This window comes from Anopheles moucheti, chromosome 2 (assembly GCF_943734755.1).
Source record: "Anopheles moucheti chromosome 2, idAnoMoucSN_F20_07, whole genome shotgun sequence".
In the NCBI taxonomy this organism is placed as follows: Eukaryota; Metazoa; Arthropoda; class Insecta; order Diptera; family Culicidae; genus Anopheles; species Anopheles moucheti.
In genome coordinates, this window is record NC_069140.1 from 71,974,205 (window position 1) to 71,991,518 (window position 17,314).

Consider the following 17,314-nt stretch of genomic DNA (forward strand, 5'->3'; position numbering starts at 1 on the left):
AATGAAAAACAATAAAACGTCTGTATACAACTGAGAGTAACGTGAAGTTGATCTAAATTTTGCAATAACATCCAAACAAGGCCACGATTTCTACGAGTGTCGTCGCAAATGGGGGAAAGAGGGGGGAATTGAACTGGAACGAGCCAAATTACATAGTGACAGAGAGGTAGGTGTTACGAAACAACGAAACATCGCTAGGTGATCTCGCGCTCGACGAAACTAGTAAGTAGGTTTAGTTTTGTTACAGTTTACAGCCAAAGGCATAGGCTGTGCGCACTTACGCGTTCCTTCTTTTCCTTCTTGATCGGGCTGCGGGAACCACGAGTCGGTGAATCTAAATCGGGGATATGATCCGGAGGATGGGACATCGTGTGCCGTTTGTTCGCATCCTTGTTCGCGTCCTTCGCAGCGGCACGTTCCTTTTCTTGCTGTGCGAGAGCTAAAAATAAAACTAGACATTAGCAGTGCTGTTTAGCGTTTCTGCAGTAAGATCTCAAACTAACCATCCATACTACGGCTGGACAGCCTCTTTCCGGTTAAGCTACGCTTGAAATCTGGTGCCGGACGCTCTACAGGTGTTTTGCGCGTTTCATAATGCGTTCGTCCGGAGTACCGATACTTTGAACCGAGTCTGGGAAAGAGACCCGATTTTTGCTGCGGTTCCGGTGTCATCAGTCGGAAGAAGGTGTGATGCTCGACGCACGCCTTCCACAGCTTTTTAGCAGCGCGATGGTTTTCCAGCTTAAAGCCAATCGTCGACTCGTACTGTTCGAACTCGCCGGGACGGATTTTGATGTAGAAGTTGTTTCGTTTGTAAGAAATTTTTAAAATCTTCGGCCAGGCAAATCGATTGATGCGAAGTCTGCAAAAAAAAACATGTCATTAACAATACATTACAATCGAACTGTTGAACGTAGAAAAATAGAATGTTACTTACTTATCTCTGTACACGAGCAACCCCGATGCGCAAACGCCAAGCATGATGTCGACACCCTCCGAATCCTTCGCCGGGTGCAAATCAACCCCGTACATCGCGAGCTTTTTTGCATTTTCAAGATAATGTAGCTCAGCTTCTGCCGGTGTTTGACTCCTAGCAGACAATATAAAATATGCATTAATTTCCTTTATCTTGGTAGCTGTTTCAACTTTGAATCATACTTGTGAGTCTTGTGAAGATCGATAACCTTATCCAACAGTTCGGGTGTTTGGTTGGGTGCGATCTTGAACTCCTTCAGATATGAACGATCCTTCATCTCTGCCGAATCGTAATCGCCAAGCTCTGACTGTACCAGATACGATCCGAGCAGGGCATGTGTTACGAACGAGCAGGGCAGACGTCCTTCCAAGATGTCATTGCGCACCTGCAGACACAGATGGTACCGCGTGATGTCTTCCTGCAGCTGGGCCGGTTCCGGTGGATAGAACTTCACCTCAAACGCAAGGTCCCACGGATCGGAGCGGAAGAACTTCGTAACCGGCCGCTCGAGATCGAGCCAAGCGCGCGGATCGTTTGCTGTGTGGTACGTCAAGCCGAAGTAATCTTTCTCCAGTATGTTCAGACCGGCACATACCGAGTTCAGCAGGTCGCGTCCACGACATTTGCGCTAAAATAGAGGAGAATGGAGAAAACGATATTAAAATGACAACCTGTACGGCAAATCAAACGCCGTTGCGGTAACGCTCAACTTACATCAATGGTCACCTCCAGAATTGAACCATCGAGCAGTGTAACCTTCGCCAGTGCCGCCTTTGAGTTGGTGGGCTTCTTTTTCGGTGTGCTGGGACTGTTGGCAGCGGCCGGCTCCGCCGCTTTGGTTGACTCTCCAGGCATTGCACACACTAATTAGGTTCACTCGCTGCTGCTGGGCTTTGCTTGGGCTATACGCTGCTTTACCACTTACGGCTACTTCCCTACGACTACCGCTATAGGTCACTCGGCCAACGCCAACACCAGGCGCGTACACAGCGAAACGAACTTCCGGACTACTGCTGCAAGCGGAAACACGAAAGAAGGGAAGAGAAAGAGAATGAAATTTAATTGCAACCATTATCGAAGTGGCAAGATACGCGCTCCCGCCCTATGTTTGCGCCCCCCGGGAATGGAATGGGATACCGCTAATGTATTTAACAGTGTCTCGGCACTTTGCCGTCATCATTACGAGCTACACACGACCGACCCTGCCCAGTTGATAGGATCTGCATTTTACCGTGTAGGGTGGTGGTGGGTTCGCAGAAATATCGGATCGTGGTTTTGAGTGTGATGTGTTTCATGTTTCGTTTTCGTACACGGGCAGATAAAACCAGCCACGATGGAATAGGTCGCACCGTCCCCCGTGTATCAAACGGGCGGAATTTCTCGTCTGTTTAGGCGCACCATTACGGAGGTAAGCAATGCGACACTGGCTAAGCGCTAGTAATTGGACAACCGGCAGACATTCAGGCCGCCGTCTGGGCGATGATGCACAGCCGGACTCGGTGTGTGTTAATGGGAAAGGAATGCGCAGCTTGAATCGATTTATGCCCATTCGATGGACACTCACAAAACGATGGTTAGAGCTTGCCGTGATCTCGAGCTTGTCTTACAGCTTTGGAGGAATAACAGTTAATGTTTTCTAATTAACTGAATTGATAGTTATAATGTATAAAGTAAACATATAAATCAACCCTTAACCGTAACATATTTCATTTCTAATGATTCACATAAATTACTCCATACACAGATTACAAACAAACATGATTCTCCATATGTAATAATCTCGCCCATTTCTTCCATTCGTCTCGAAATGTCTGTAATGGGTCGGGGATCGCGTTTCATTTCGTGGCTTACTTTCGAAACCTTCTTCACTGTCCAGTGAAGCAATTATTCATTATGTGACGCACATATATATGGCATTCGCGCGTCAGCTGTTCTGGCGGAAGCATGATTAAAACGACACGCAGCAAATGTTCCACCGAAGTCAGATAAATCATGGTTGTGTCAAAATCGAGTGCACTTGCTCCAAAAAGCCAAACAGAAATTAAACAACAAACACACTACAAGCTGGGCTGTTTTGTGATAAGAAGCCATTCGAATAACAACACAGGACCCGTTTATATTTATTTATTTATCAATTCGAACAATAAACATAACCGCGAGTTGTTGCGGAGTTACAACTTGGAAGCAATGCAAGCATGGATAATCAACGTATTTTTAGCAGTTTACTAACTTTAGATTCTCTTATCGCGTAAATAACATTGGAAGAATTTATTTTTAAGAGAAAATATTATCTCATCTACAACATTCTTGCTCATTTTTGACAGCTCATTGGTTTTATAAATTTAATATATTAAAATGAAATTAATATAATTCTTTTAGAAGACCACATTCCAACCAACGTCCACCAAAGTGTCTCAAGTTCATCTGCACAGACGGGAATTAACATTCTTCCATGAAATGAAACCGTGTCAATAACGTACGGATGTCCGTTTATCGATGCATTGGGTGTGTGTACATGGTTGCACTTTCCACAATTTACCCCATGGTATTGGAAGGAGTGCCACGGTTTCCGCCCTTGGTTGGCAGTGGATCACACGATAAGAGTGCCCTCTTATCTTATCACGGTCAACGATATGGAGGACACCACGTATCGGAGTCACCACTTGCCGATTGATCCACACACAATAACAAGTGCGTACTCGCTGATGGACGGAGATCGAACCTGAGCAGCTTAGCGGAACTATGTCCGACCGCCGGTCTGGGCAGACGAGACCCCGGATCATTCCATCGACGGGAAAAGTTGAAGAGTGATTGTGTCTTATCAACTCACCGTTCAACCGAAACGAAGAAAGATTATTTCCTTCCCAGTAGTGCGTTTTGTAAAGCTTGTAATCCCAATACAGAAGCGAAGAAGTGAATGGATTAAAAACAATTTTCTGCGTTTGATTGTTTTGTGTTTTGATTTGCGGTTTTGCTGCGGTAAAACGTGAGCCAACACTGCAACAATATGCGCTTTTGGCTGCAATCGCTTACAGGGGGCTTGTTCCGCACAGCACAAACCCACGCGTAAAACATGCTATAATTAGAATGGTGAGCTCATATTTGCATTTATTTCGAGAGGAAGTGGAGTAAAGATGCTTAAGCGAATATTATAATTCATCGTTTTGTTTGCTTAAGGAACACCGGAGCTCTAGGAAATTGTTAAAAGTGACTTCTAAAATTTCGATCGCTTACAGTTAAATACAGGCAGTCCCCGAGATACGCGGATCCTCTTATACGCAGATTCGGAGATACGCGGTTTTTGGAAATTTGACAGCTGAGCTAGTTTATAGCACAAAATGGTTTATAGCGAAATGGTAAAAAATTGGTCGAAAATATCTTTTATGTCATATAAAACATTTGTTTTTGGCTTATTTTAATGTAACCTTTCCAAAAATCGCCTGATCCGTTGCATAAATCAAATGCAGAGAAGGAAGTCGTCTCTGTGACTTTGAAGTATAAACGAAATTGCACCAGGATTCGACTTACACGGGAATTCGAGTTACGCGGATTTTTCCCGGGTTATAGCAGTCCGCTATAATAACGTATCTCGGGGACTGCCTGTACATGGTTTCGAATCACAAAAGGGAACATTTCAACCGTTTGGAGGAATATCGCATTTTTTTTTCGATGAAGAGAAATTTGCAACCCTAAACAAAAAACTTGCAAACATACGGACGAAATTTGCTATAATGAGCTAATTTTTACTAGGTACAATCCCCGAGTGTATGGACCGCTAGAATCCGGGAAAGATACGCTAAACTTGAATTTCCGCGTATTTCGAATCCAGATGCAAAATCGTTTATACTTCAAAGTTACATAGTTGATTTCTTTTTCTACACTTCATTTATTCAGCAAACCATTTTGTAGCTTTTGTTAATGTTTTCTTTCAAAAAGTTGATTCAATTGTCGAAAAAAATAAAGAGCAGAAAAGAGTGTCGATACTATAATATTTAAGTATAAAATATAAATCAGGATTCAGTATTCGACATACGCGGAACTTTGCTTAATAAGAACTGTCCGCTATAATAGCGTATTTCTTGAACTGTCTGTATTGTTATTAGTATTTATAGTAAGCTAACTTTACTGTACTATAAAGATTGACATCACACAAATCGTTTCCCACACATCCAAGTGCGGCTATAAAAAAGCAGAAAATAGCATTTGTAATTTGCTTTATCTGCCGTAACTTTCGCTGTCCATCTTGATGATAATCAGTGGACCATGCTCGTCTTAAATCCTACACGGAACACAATGTGCACACGCCTTTCACTTGCGAGAGCCCACATTTGGAAGCTGACACATTTATTCGGTTTTGTTTCCTCACTTTCCATTTCTTCCTGTGGATGATGTTAACACCATCAGCTCACGATGGTACGAACACTTGGTACTCATTCTGCTAGTTGCGCATCCACAGCAGTTTTGTGCCATTGTTCGCTTCGTACATCCTACAACATATCTTTTTCACCTGAACCGAAGCACCAGACAAACACACACCCACGAGCCAACCGACAATGCCATTCATACACTGATAGGCGCGTGGAGGCGCCAATTTTCCTCGGAGATTGCACCCTCTTTGAAAGTGCGGGGGGACTCACAAATCCACACCCAAGCTTTTGCTTTCACTCTTTCACTCCTCAAAGCAAGGGAATGAGATAGTTTTTCCCCATTTTTGCATAGAGACATACCCAAATGGTGGGTGTTTTTCTCCTTCCGGACGTCTGTTTGTTCAGACACAATGTACAACACACACGTCCGTGAAAACCTTGGAAATGGGGAAAATGGAGTAAGCAAGGGCATTCAGCAGAGAACGGACGAACTATGTTTTTTTTATGTGTCTGGACAGTGTCTCCGATGTGTGTGCGGATAAATTGTCGCCCGATAAAGACCACACCCCGGTAGAATCGTTGCTAAATACTGTATTGCTAGCCCATAGCGAACACAAATGCAGAGGAATAGGAAGTTTTCCAGTAATCATTTGTAATTTGTACTAATAATCAATGAAAAAAAAACCTTATCAAAACCCTATAACAACATCGATAGTGTTCTGTTGAGCATGAGCACGCTGCGGCAACGCTTACTAATGAAAACTGATGTTGAGCTTCGAGGAAAAAGCAAACAAATTAGCGATCCCCTAATGAAACACAAACAATGTTTTAACGATAATGGAGCATAACTGCACTGTACCATCATCACGGTCGGTCACTTTGCACCATAATTATGTTGTAACTTTGCGGTTTGATTCTGCTGTTTATAATTCGCAGTTTGCATGCATTGAAGATGCAGCGTTAACAACAACTTCACATTCGTACATCGATCAAACGCTTTTTTAAACGATTTCCCACCAGGAATGTTTTTTGTTTTTTGTTTTGCTCTAAAGGTCACCTCTTTATAGGGCAAATTCTCATTCATTCATACAGAGGTTCTCATACATTCGTGGACACAGCGATGATGATGATCAAAGCAAATAAAATGAACTATTTTTTGTTCTTCTAAAGCTGCCAATCGATGCGTACCGCCTCCGAACGAACGCCCCCACCGGGAGAGCATAATTTATGCCTGTTTGACGTCATTTTTTATGAGATTGTTACTACCCTTTTTTCTCCCTTCTCCACGCCGGAAGGACGCATGTTTCGCTTTCTCGTATCTGCACCATAGAAGAGTAACAACAAAAAAAAAAAAAATCCCCCCGTAGAACGAAAGCGAAAATTTTGAACATCAGCATTTATGATTCATAAACATGGCATGTTATCTCTGTTTTGTGTTTTTGTCCACTAGCTCCATCATGGCCCCTTTACCCTGGCCGTGTCTCGATGATGCCAGGAAACGTATTGGGGCTTTGATATCGCACGCATTCATGCCACTTTTTTCCCCGAAAGTTTTCTGATAACATCCGTCAGAAGGTTTGTTTCGTCTTATTGGTTGTTTTATTTTCCCGCCATTTAAGCGTTACTGGCCAGTTACGCCAGAACAGAGGAGCTGCTCCATGCGTTCATGTGTAGCCATAATTATTGCACCAAGTCGTAAAACCAAGCTACGGGGCGATATCTGTTGCGTTCCATTAATTTAACTTGCATTAATTTTATCTTTTTCCAATGTCAGCTGCCACGGGTCCGTTCGAAACTGTCACAACCGGGACATCTTTCTACCTGTCACGTGCGAGAATGATAACCACACTTGGGACGTACCTTCCGAGCTTACGGAACAGTCACGTATCGAAAAACGGTACCGGAACGCTGCCGAAAAGCGTGCTTCTTGTTGTGTTCTGTCTAAATGCACGGAAAGCCATGAGAAGCCAAAGGTACAAATTTGTATGCCACTCACGCCAGAAGGGAGATGGATGCGTAACTGTGGCAACTCCAGACGAACTTCCTTATTAGCCCAAACATGACAGGAAGTCGTGATCACCGTGATGGCGACATTGTTTGCAGTAAAGGGATTTCCCTACCTAATCCGCGTGTTGTCACATCTTTGTATTTGTCATTAAAGTATTTTTGACCCAAAACAATAAATGGTAACGGTTTTCATTGAAGCTATTAATCCATTATCCAGTAAACTTTACTATATTTAATTTACAAGTTCTTTATTTAATTTGTATTTCTTTTCAAACAAGTTATCAACGATATAGGGAATGATAAACGGTAAAACACCTAAAGTTATGCAATCCGCTCAACAATAGTACTGTATTAACCATAAACTATGTTATTAGAAATTCTTGATAACTTCGAACCTTAATAATTTTTAAACTAGATGATAAGATCAACGTCAAATAATAATGATCACAGTCGCACAAACGGTATGCTGTCCGTAACGAAATTAACCATTTAAAATCAATTAACATTCCCTGCGTACTTACGCACTATTATCGCTGTCGTTAGCTCATGAAAACCAACGCACTGCTATCGATGTCATCTAACAAAAGTATCATTTGCGCATCCGTCCCCGATGGCAAAACACTCACTATGAACCTGTGCCTCTAGACCACAGCGCCGTGTACTGGAAATAAAATCGATAATAATCGAAAAATTATCGACCAAACAACGGTTGCACTCGGTCGCTGTCTCGCAGAGCCCGGGGATCGTCGCAGATTGCGGCTTTTATGGTGGCCATACTTTACACGCTTGTCCATCGACCCAGCCCCCGCTCGGTACAAAATGGTTATGCTCGTGCGACAGGACGATACGGTGCGTGTCACTGTGTGCTAACGTTAAAGCCATCGCCTAACCGCCCTGCTACACTGCCGCTCCGGCCCACAGACCGTAGTGCGTCAGGACCTTTCGCGTGACAACGTCCCCAAAAAAAAAGGAGACAGAGTGCGTGTTCTAACTTCCACTACTGCTGGTTGCTGCTACTATGCGCGCAACCGCTCTGTCTTGGTCGACGAATGGGGAAAAGCCTGGGTGCGGATCATGTTTACGACCGGTCGGGTCGGGCTTAGGTTTCATATATCGTGTGCACTACTCCTCCACGTCACACCGTGCCATGGAAGGTATGAGTTTCTGTATTCTTTTTTGGTCTGTTTTTTTTTTAATTCGTCTGTGCATTAGACCTACTATCAACTAAGTGATGTGTTGTGTCTATATTAATATAAACCAACGCAGCCAAGCCACCGCATGCACGGACATGCCCTTTTTCGGGTCAATTGCGTCAATTTTGGCCGACAGAAAGGTGTTCCGAGCTCGTCGGTCAGACAAAATGATGATTCCCTGGGCGAAAATGAAAAAAAGTATTCATACAAAATGACCCGAAAAGAACCTATTTGATGTTGGTTTCACTGGGGATAGAAAGTCAATTTCAAAGAAAAGAATTATTCATTTATTAAAATCATACTGATGTTAAAGAATCTACAGATATCAGAATTATACATTCACACATAATACATTCAAATAGAATAAATATATCCTTTGCATCTGCCAAAATTGACTCGACCAGTCAGATAAAGTCCAATCAAATCTTCTTCATCAAACCATCATACTGCTGACCATAACAGTAAATTGATTTTTTATGGCCATTCGTTCGTCTGCACCGTGTTTTGATTGATTGGTCAAAGTATGAAGGTCGTTTAAATCAAAATTGCTTGCGAGAATGCGATTCGACACTGGTGATGATATCTTGTAGATTGTAGTAATGCAATGATGCTAAGTAGACGAGATTGCAGATATTAGTTCACCTCCAGTACACAAATTAACGTTGGTTGAGATTTATGATTGTGTTGAATATTTGAAGGATACTTAATCCAGAACAACATCAAAATCACCTCAACAGGAATCTATCCTAATCAATTCAATAATGCCGTCTGGCTTCCAGGCGTACTAATCTTTTTTTTTTTATTAACATCTGCCTTGCTCCATAAATCCAGAAATAGGGAACATTCCCATCCATCTTCACCGTGCGGCGACGTTTTATCGTCAGCTCCTGCAGGACTGGTGTTAATTTAATTTATCATGTTAAATCCGACACGCTCCAATGCTAAAACGATCCATTATCGTCATTGCGCCAGCCGTCGACACAGGCGGTCGAATAATGCGATCGACTCACCCGGCCCCTCCCAAAACCAGGCACCATAATCGTACCGGGTAGCGGCTGAAGTGAGAGCCGAAGCGACCCGGTGGAAGTTGGATTTCAATTTTGACACTAGCCGAACCATTTCCAACACCGCTTAACCGCTAATCTCCGGAAGGATTTGGACACTGCAGCACCCACAGCAGAACGCCAGGAAGGCTAGACACAATTTGACTTCGCTAGGTCTTTTCTGGCCATCGGCCATGCCCGAGGGGGGGATTGGTGCACGATTCCTATTTTTGTTTAATCGTACGTCAAGCAAATGTCTGGTTCATTTCGGTGCACAATTGGAGTGGGACCCATTGCCAGGAAGCCACACTTCGCTCGCCAATCACTAATCGGACGATATTAAATATTTACCATCATACGTCCCCTGCCCATAAAGCAGACAGGGCGGCACTGTTGCCGCGTCTGGGAGCCGTTCTGCTGCTGTGCCGAAACGCATTCGAAAGTGAAAGTTAATACGATGCTTCATGCTGGCTGAAAATTTAATTCCCACTTGGCACGGCAACACGCCGAACGCCAAATCCGACTGTACTTGGGTGGTGGTGCGCGAGGGCGGTCTTTGATGCTTCTACCCCCAAAGTCCCACACACTTGTGTCTGGAAGCAATTTTAAATCCTCGGCACCGTGCAACAATCAGCCGCAGTCGTGTGTCAGCCCTTCCTTCTTTTATTCTTGCCAAGCGTCCCCGTGTGGGGATGGAGCAATGATGGCTAAAGATTGGCAAACATCGGATGCATAAATCATCATCAGGGAACACAAAACGAGCGTCGGTAATCGTCGCTCGTTGTTGGGTTTTGATGAACGTGCGCGAGTGCGACAAGTTCTCCACTTATGCGGAGGATGCAAATGCTCATGTTGGCACACGTCGTGTATGTTTAATTAATAAAAACGATCCAAGAAAGAATAAAACACCAGAGGAAAGGACGAGAACAGAAGTTGCTGTGGAGGAAGACTGAAGCAGACGTAAAGGACGACGAAAAGGTACTTGTTGTGATAAGATATAAGGAGAACTGCCATACACAGGGTTCATCTCTAGGTGGATGGCTTGTAGATCGTTTATCTTACATCACAAATATCTGGAGTTGTCATTAACTGTTGGCATAATATATCAACCACATTTAATGTAAAATTCTATCTTGTAACATCTACTTTTGAAGTTGTCTAAAACTCTTGGATCAAAGGTCAGCGCATGGACAACAACATTGATGTTGAGATACGCACGGCTGCCTACCGGTCTTTCCTACTCCGTCTCTACTCAAAACACTTGTCGCGACGAACGAGGCTGGGGCTATATAGAACTCATATAGGTCCAGATCTCACATGCTTGTCCTCTGAGACATGAATTTTGTCCAAAACTGACGAAACCCTCTTAGTCGCGTTCGAGACGAAGATGCTCTCAAGGATTCTTCGCCCTGTATGTGTGGAAGGACAATGAGGAAGAGTCGTTACAATGCGGAGGCTCTATGAGCTGTACTCACTGTTGTACAGCGTATCAAACATGAGAATGACACCGGACAACCAAGCAGCCAAGCCAAAGATCTTTTAGGTCGTAAACATGGACAGTGGAGTCGACGACGAACATGGACAGTGGAGTCTGTTTGGAGGACACTTGTAGCAGACCAAGACCGTGGGGTGGTTGTAGCGTTCGACAAGAAAGTGAGTAGTAAAATATTGTTCGAAAATTAATGAAGTTATAAAGGTATTCTTGAATACCTCTAAAAACTTTTTCATTATTTCAAAAAGGACGTCCTGCAAACCTCTGGAGGCTTAAACTGAAAGCAAAACTCACTAATCAGGTAATCAGATCAGACAAACCAGTTCATACAGCCCTTCTCACGTGCCTGCAAAGGGTCATCGTTCCCTGAGCTATTGCACAACTCATTCGACATAAGACGGACCACTTTACACTGCACTTTGCATCATGCCCGCAGATGTATGCGTGTGCGCGGCCGGTGCGCGTAATCCGATCGATCGGATTTCCACCAGCGTTCCATACGCGTGGTCGTAATAGTAAACAAAAATCCACCATCACACACCGCGAAAGCCGGCAAAAGGAAGCCGCAAAGTATGTTATTATTTACCGAATGCAGGACGTTTGTTTACGAACGAATCCATCTCGGTGATGGTGGGGAGCGAAATAAAAAAAAACACGCGTGACTTCTTTCTCCACCATAGATCACCATAGAGGCTCCGTCTCCCCCGCTTGCTGTGGCATGCATTTTCCACGAAACACTAAACACCATAATTGCGGACGAAGATGCATCGCCGACGCCGAATGTTATCGCATAAAGAAACGGAGTAAAGTCGACACCTCGCCGACGCACCCACTTGTGTGCATACTTTCGGTGTAATGATACACCCACAACGTGTAGGTGGGAGATGATGTTGTTGCTCTTAGCGGGCGTGTTTGTTTACGGAAACTTATATCCATCGGTGGATGAAAGCTTCATTTTCTTCAAGAAGTTAAAAAGAAATTTCATTCTAATTGGTCTACAAAATAAGATTTTGGGAAGTTAATTTATTTTAATTTAAATAACAAAGATAAAATTGAATGTCATATTTGATGATAATTTGATGTATTGATCATAAAAGCAGATTTATTTTTAAATTCCATTATGACGGCAATGCCGTATTTTCAATAAAAGCAGATTTCAGGGAGGACAAATTAACAGACATATTGGATTGGTATTTCCATTGGTAGATAAGTTTATTATCAATAATATTTAATAAAACTGATATTTGAAAAATTCTACAATAGACATTTTTACAAGAGTGTTATTAAAAAAATCCAATTTCTGATATCCAGTGTCGTTTCGTTAAATAAAAAACTATCGGAATCCAAAACTTGAAATATATTCAGAAGACGCTTATATCTAGTACTTGTAATAAGTGGCCTGTATAATACTTTAAGGTAGTTTTTCTGTATGCGTTTTGACGTTTCCAGACTTATATGTTGTCAAGCTCCCCATACAAAAATGGCTAGCCTAGGCCAAGCTTGACGTTGAATATTGAATATTTTCCATACTTTGTAAATTATTCAATTTTAGTTATAGCCAATTCAAAGTCGTCTAAGACAACTATAACAATAAGATTTATTATTACCTTGTGTTATTGTTTATGTCAAAAAGATATGTCCTTTTCGAATCTGTACGGTGCTATTTGAATTATTTGACAGATACCGGCTGAAAGCTTAACCTTTCTAATTTATATTCCCAAATGATTCGAAACATAATCAATAAATTTTCGGTCGTTTCAAGTTGAAAATGCGATTTTCACCCGAAAATTTCAAACTATTTTCCACAAAACATTGAGACAACAATTTATTTAACATTTTTTATTTAACAACAACCATATTGCTGTATTATTTGATACAGAAACTACAAATTAATTTATCAAAATCCCCACAATAAAAATAAGAAACTTTAATCCTAATCACAGTCGCTAATCAAACCGATGATATCATAATACAAACGAAGAATTGAAAAAAAGCGATATTAAGGAAACGTAAATCCACCCCGCTTCAAAACTAACAATCCATGTAATGCTTTTTGGCAGCAGCTTACAAAACCGAACCGCATTAGTTACTAGCGAACCCGGTGCCAAGCTGTCCTGACCATAGTAAAGTTCGTCGCCGGGTCCGATCATAATCGAAACAAACAAACGCAATGACATAGCGCGCTCGCGTGTGGCGTGTGTTTTTACATAGCAGCTGGAAAGCACTATGTGTTATTTTGTTTTTGTGAAGTAGAAAAATAACAACAACCAATTGCACAAAGCAAACGAAACAACAACACTTCAACTCTAATTACGGCAAAGATAAGCAACCACTCCGGCGCCAAATTGAACTTATGTACGGTTCCATCTGAGAGTGTTCCGTTCCTTCCTAATTTTTGCTGTACGTTCCCTTCAAGAGGCCAAAGGCAGCCAGTGTGTGCCCGTGAATGGGAGTTTACTTTAATGTTCTCTCAGCACATTCTCTCGAGTGGCATTCGGTTTGCCGGGTTTGTCGAAACAGTCCTGGCATCAGTGTTCATAACCAAGTTCTGCTAGCCCTTTGCAGGGATACGAGTGTTAAACTATGTTTGCAGTGGCGTTCGTCAGCTTTGGAGCTCAAAAAGAGGAAGACACTTTTCTTATGCTGACTCCTTTCCCCGTGCTTGTTTGATTACTTACCACGATGGTTTAAAAAGTTTTCTTCTCTTTTCATGCCTGAGAAGTGTGTTTATGTGTGTGTCGACAGTTCATCAGTAACGATTGCCGGCACCAAACCATTTCTTTCCTCAACGGACCAAGAAACGGTAATTGAGTTCCTGGCCAAGTTTCCTGTAGGCAATCACAAAGGCAACAGACTATTTGTATGTTTCCTCTTGTGTCATTTGTTTCAATTTATGTTTTCCTCCATATAATCAACTTTGTGTTGTTGGATATTTATATACCAATATTTAAACAAGTGTCCAAGTTCACTTATTGTATAATATTTTTAATTTTTTGAAGAATTTAATTCCTAACGAGAGCCCGAATGTTGCGGAATGTTAGATCAAAATTATTTCGTAAAAAAACTTTAAAATTCAACCTTTTCCCCGTGGAACTAATTGAGAGTTCGTTAAATGCTAACCCTTTTTTCCACACGAGTTAAGCCGTAAGATTTATATTCCATTGGAATCACGTCCGAATATTCGCAGAAATCTTCAACATTCCACGTACCCTGCCGAGAGGGTTTGTTAAAAAGCGTAAAGATCGAAGCACAAAACCACTCGAATCGTGAACAGATATCCTATGTTTGCTCAAAGTTTTATAGCAAAATAAATTCAAGAACCAAAAAAGAAAATCTTCAATCCTCTAAAATAAGGAAGACGAAACAGCTTAAGAACCTGAGAAAGGCTGGTACGAGTGAATAAATAATAACTTCAGCCCCCTGCCAAGAAAACAGACATAAACCAACATAGTTTCGTACGTCCGCAAATTCGACCTAAACACCTTTGGAAAAAAAAGACTCCACCAAAAAATAAACCACCACTCTGTAGGGATAAACATTTGGATCGCGTTCGGGGAAGTTTGATAGCGTGGAGCAACAACACCACCACGGCCATCACAGAACTAGAAGAAGCAGAATAAAGCACATATTCCCGCCAAATAAAGCCACCAGCCGGGGAAAGAAGGAAGAAAACAAAACCAGCCCGTATGCATTCCCGGGGAAAATCGCGAAAAAAGAAAGTTCCCTACCGCGTACACGCGATGATGTGCTTCCCCGCTAAAAAACCTTCTTAAGACCACACCCCCGATGATCCAGTGCCTAGCCCGAAAGCTGGAGCGAGGCAGGGCCAAACACAAACTCTCCTTGCCCGGAAAAGGGAAGGCAACTTCTTCGCGTCGGGATTTTGCATTATCGACGGAGTTCCCTTGTGTGTGGAGGTGAAAGTAGGTCGTCGACAGTGCGCGCGTAGGTTCGTGTTCTTGGTGGCTAAATGTGGGTCACTGGGAGGGGTAGATCGCATCATCATCGCCCGGACCTGATATCGAGCGGAGTGGTGTTGGCCAGCCCGTGTGCTTGTTGCTTGTGCTGGAAGAACTTCCGTGCGGTGGCGTTGCCGTTGTTGATGTGGCATTGAAAAGGGTTTTGACAGCCGTAGTTCGATCCGCACCCTGAACGCGTTGGAGGGTAAGCTGACGGATTGTTTGACAGTCAGCGATCAGGCTACCCGTCCGGACGCCAGAAGATTCGATATATTTGTTGCGATATTTACAAGTTCGATTCGATTGGATGTTTTACTTTTTGGTGTTTTTTTTTAACTTTGAGACAAAATCCTTCAGAAATTGTACACCGATATAACGCCACGCCGAGAAGCAACAACACACGCAGCGACGAGCACGATCATCATCGCAGAAACAAATTTAGAATAGTGTTTTCCTTTTTTTTTTCTAAGACCCGTTTTCACGACTATGTGTGTTCCACCGTATGGAAAATGGTATTTATAGGGGTGATGAGGACGCCACCGTGTGAAGATTTTACTGATGCGCTCGAGATTTTTATAGCCTTTTTTCTGGTTTCACATCCCATTGAACCGCTTCGGACCTTGGAGAAAAAAAACTAGTCCTTCTAGTTGAAACACGATGTGGACAAGGCGGCAGCATTGAGAATAATAAACAATCGAGTATATTACGGCGTCCGTTTGCTAGCCATACATCATCCAACCGACAACCCTCGGTGTGAATTGAACTATGATTAGAACACAGCGATGACACATAGGAAGCACTACTCCGCGCAAGATGACCTCTAATCGCAAATTCTGTTCGTGAGCAGCACATCATTCATGAAATCAGCGAAGAGTGAAACACTCCACAGAAATGGACGCCGGTGGTAGTATGAGACGTTATCAAACAACCGGTCTCTCCCAATAGGCACGATAAGAGGTCGGGTCAACTGATTAATTAGTTTCGCCTTTCCACTCTAACGGTGGGTTAAGTTGAACGATCATCCCCAGTTTATTGCGAAGCAAACCATTTCCCTCGAGGAATTTGACGCCGCAATACCCCAAACAGCGAAACAGCAGTACGTGCATCGTTTCCGATTCCGATGGTGGAATTTAGCTGCCCCCTTCGCATGGGACGCTGTGATTGCATTCTGGGAAAAAGGGACGGCAGTGGATTAGTCGGACAGACAACAACGAACACAGATTAATCACTCACCCTCCGCCGTAATGCACGGAGATTGTGCTAAGGAGCAATCGATGGGGTTTCGGTGGTGCGAGAGAATACCCATTCCATCGAACTCGCCGCCAGAGGCTGTGGCGAAGAAGGACGCCATTCAACAATAACAACAGTAGCAATTCAACTATTTTTACTCCGTTCGATGCGCGGTTAGAAAACAAAACAAGTCATCCACTGGCAGTGAGCGGTGCGCGATGTTGGCGTGGCACGGGCACGATTCCACTGAAGGGCCACAAGCGCAAAAAAGGGCTGATTGGATATCTTTATCCTTAGCTGATGAGTAAGCTATTGAGTAAGCAATCCCGTGCGCTTTCGCTAGCTAAATAAACACGGAGTGAACTTGAGACTAGCAAAATTAGCTCGGATTTAGTGTAATATTCTAGATGAAAGTGTAATGCAGACTTTGGTCCCGAGAACTGACGACTTTCGCACGTGGGCAATCATTCTGTTCCAATATTTGGTTTCATTTTACTGAGCTGTGTTTAGAGTGAGAAGAGGCTTTCAATATACCATCTTTCTATTAAAGCTACGTTTAGTATTAATATTAAGTTTTGCCAACTGGCTCATGGTAAACAATTACAAAACCCCAAGCTAGTGATACCTACTAAGTTCGTACCGTTCCTTCTGTGGAACGATCGAACCTAGGTGCATGAAAGATCACAAAGTAGGATTTTTGCAGTCAAAATTATAACGTTAACGTTTACTTGTGTTACTATTGCGCAAATTTCATTTGGAATGTAAGCAACTCCAAAAGAAGCAAAATGAGTTCGCGTTTGTTCAAGGATCTTCTGGAAAATTGATCGTCCATTTTCATGGCTGACAGCTGTCCGTTTGCAAAGATATCGCTGTGTAGGCGAGAAGACTATATTAGAAGGTCGGAATATTTACGCTTAAGGGACTTAAACAAACAACGTTATAAAACATAACTATAGTCGTTAACGGCGTCTTATTTTTATTCTTTTGGAACTCTGTTAAAAAAGATTGCCAATAATAGTTGCAATTAATTCATAGTAATACATTAAC

The 17,314-nt window shown here is 42.7% G+C and overlaps 1 protein-coding gene across 3 annotated transcripts in view; it reads right to left on the bottom strand.

The window, feature by feature from the left end:
• The window catches only part of LOC128299138 (protein 4.1 homolog), a 44,275-nt gene that overhangs the window by 11,242 nt on the left and 15,719 nt on the right, over window positions 1-17,314 (bottom strand). For all 3 annotated transcript variants that reach the window (XM_053035009.1, XM_053035008.1, XM_053035007.1), the window contains exons 2-6: window positions 1,691-1,989; window positions 1,159-1,604; window positions 938-1,090; window positions 504-862; window positions 282-439 (exon numbers count right to left, since the gene is read on the bottom strand). In XM_053035009.1, the coding sequence (XP_052890969.1) occupies window positions 282-439; window positions 504-862; window positions 938-1,090; window positions 1,159-1,604; window positions 1,691-1,831 (1,257 nt within the window). In that variant the 5' untranslated portion in view covers window positions 1,832-1,989. The remainder of the gene's footprint in view (window positions 1-281; window positions 440-503; window positions 863-937; window positions 1,091-1,158; window positions 1,605-1,690; window positions 1,990-17,314) is intronic.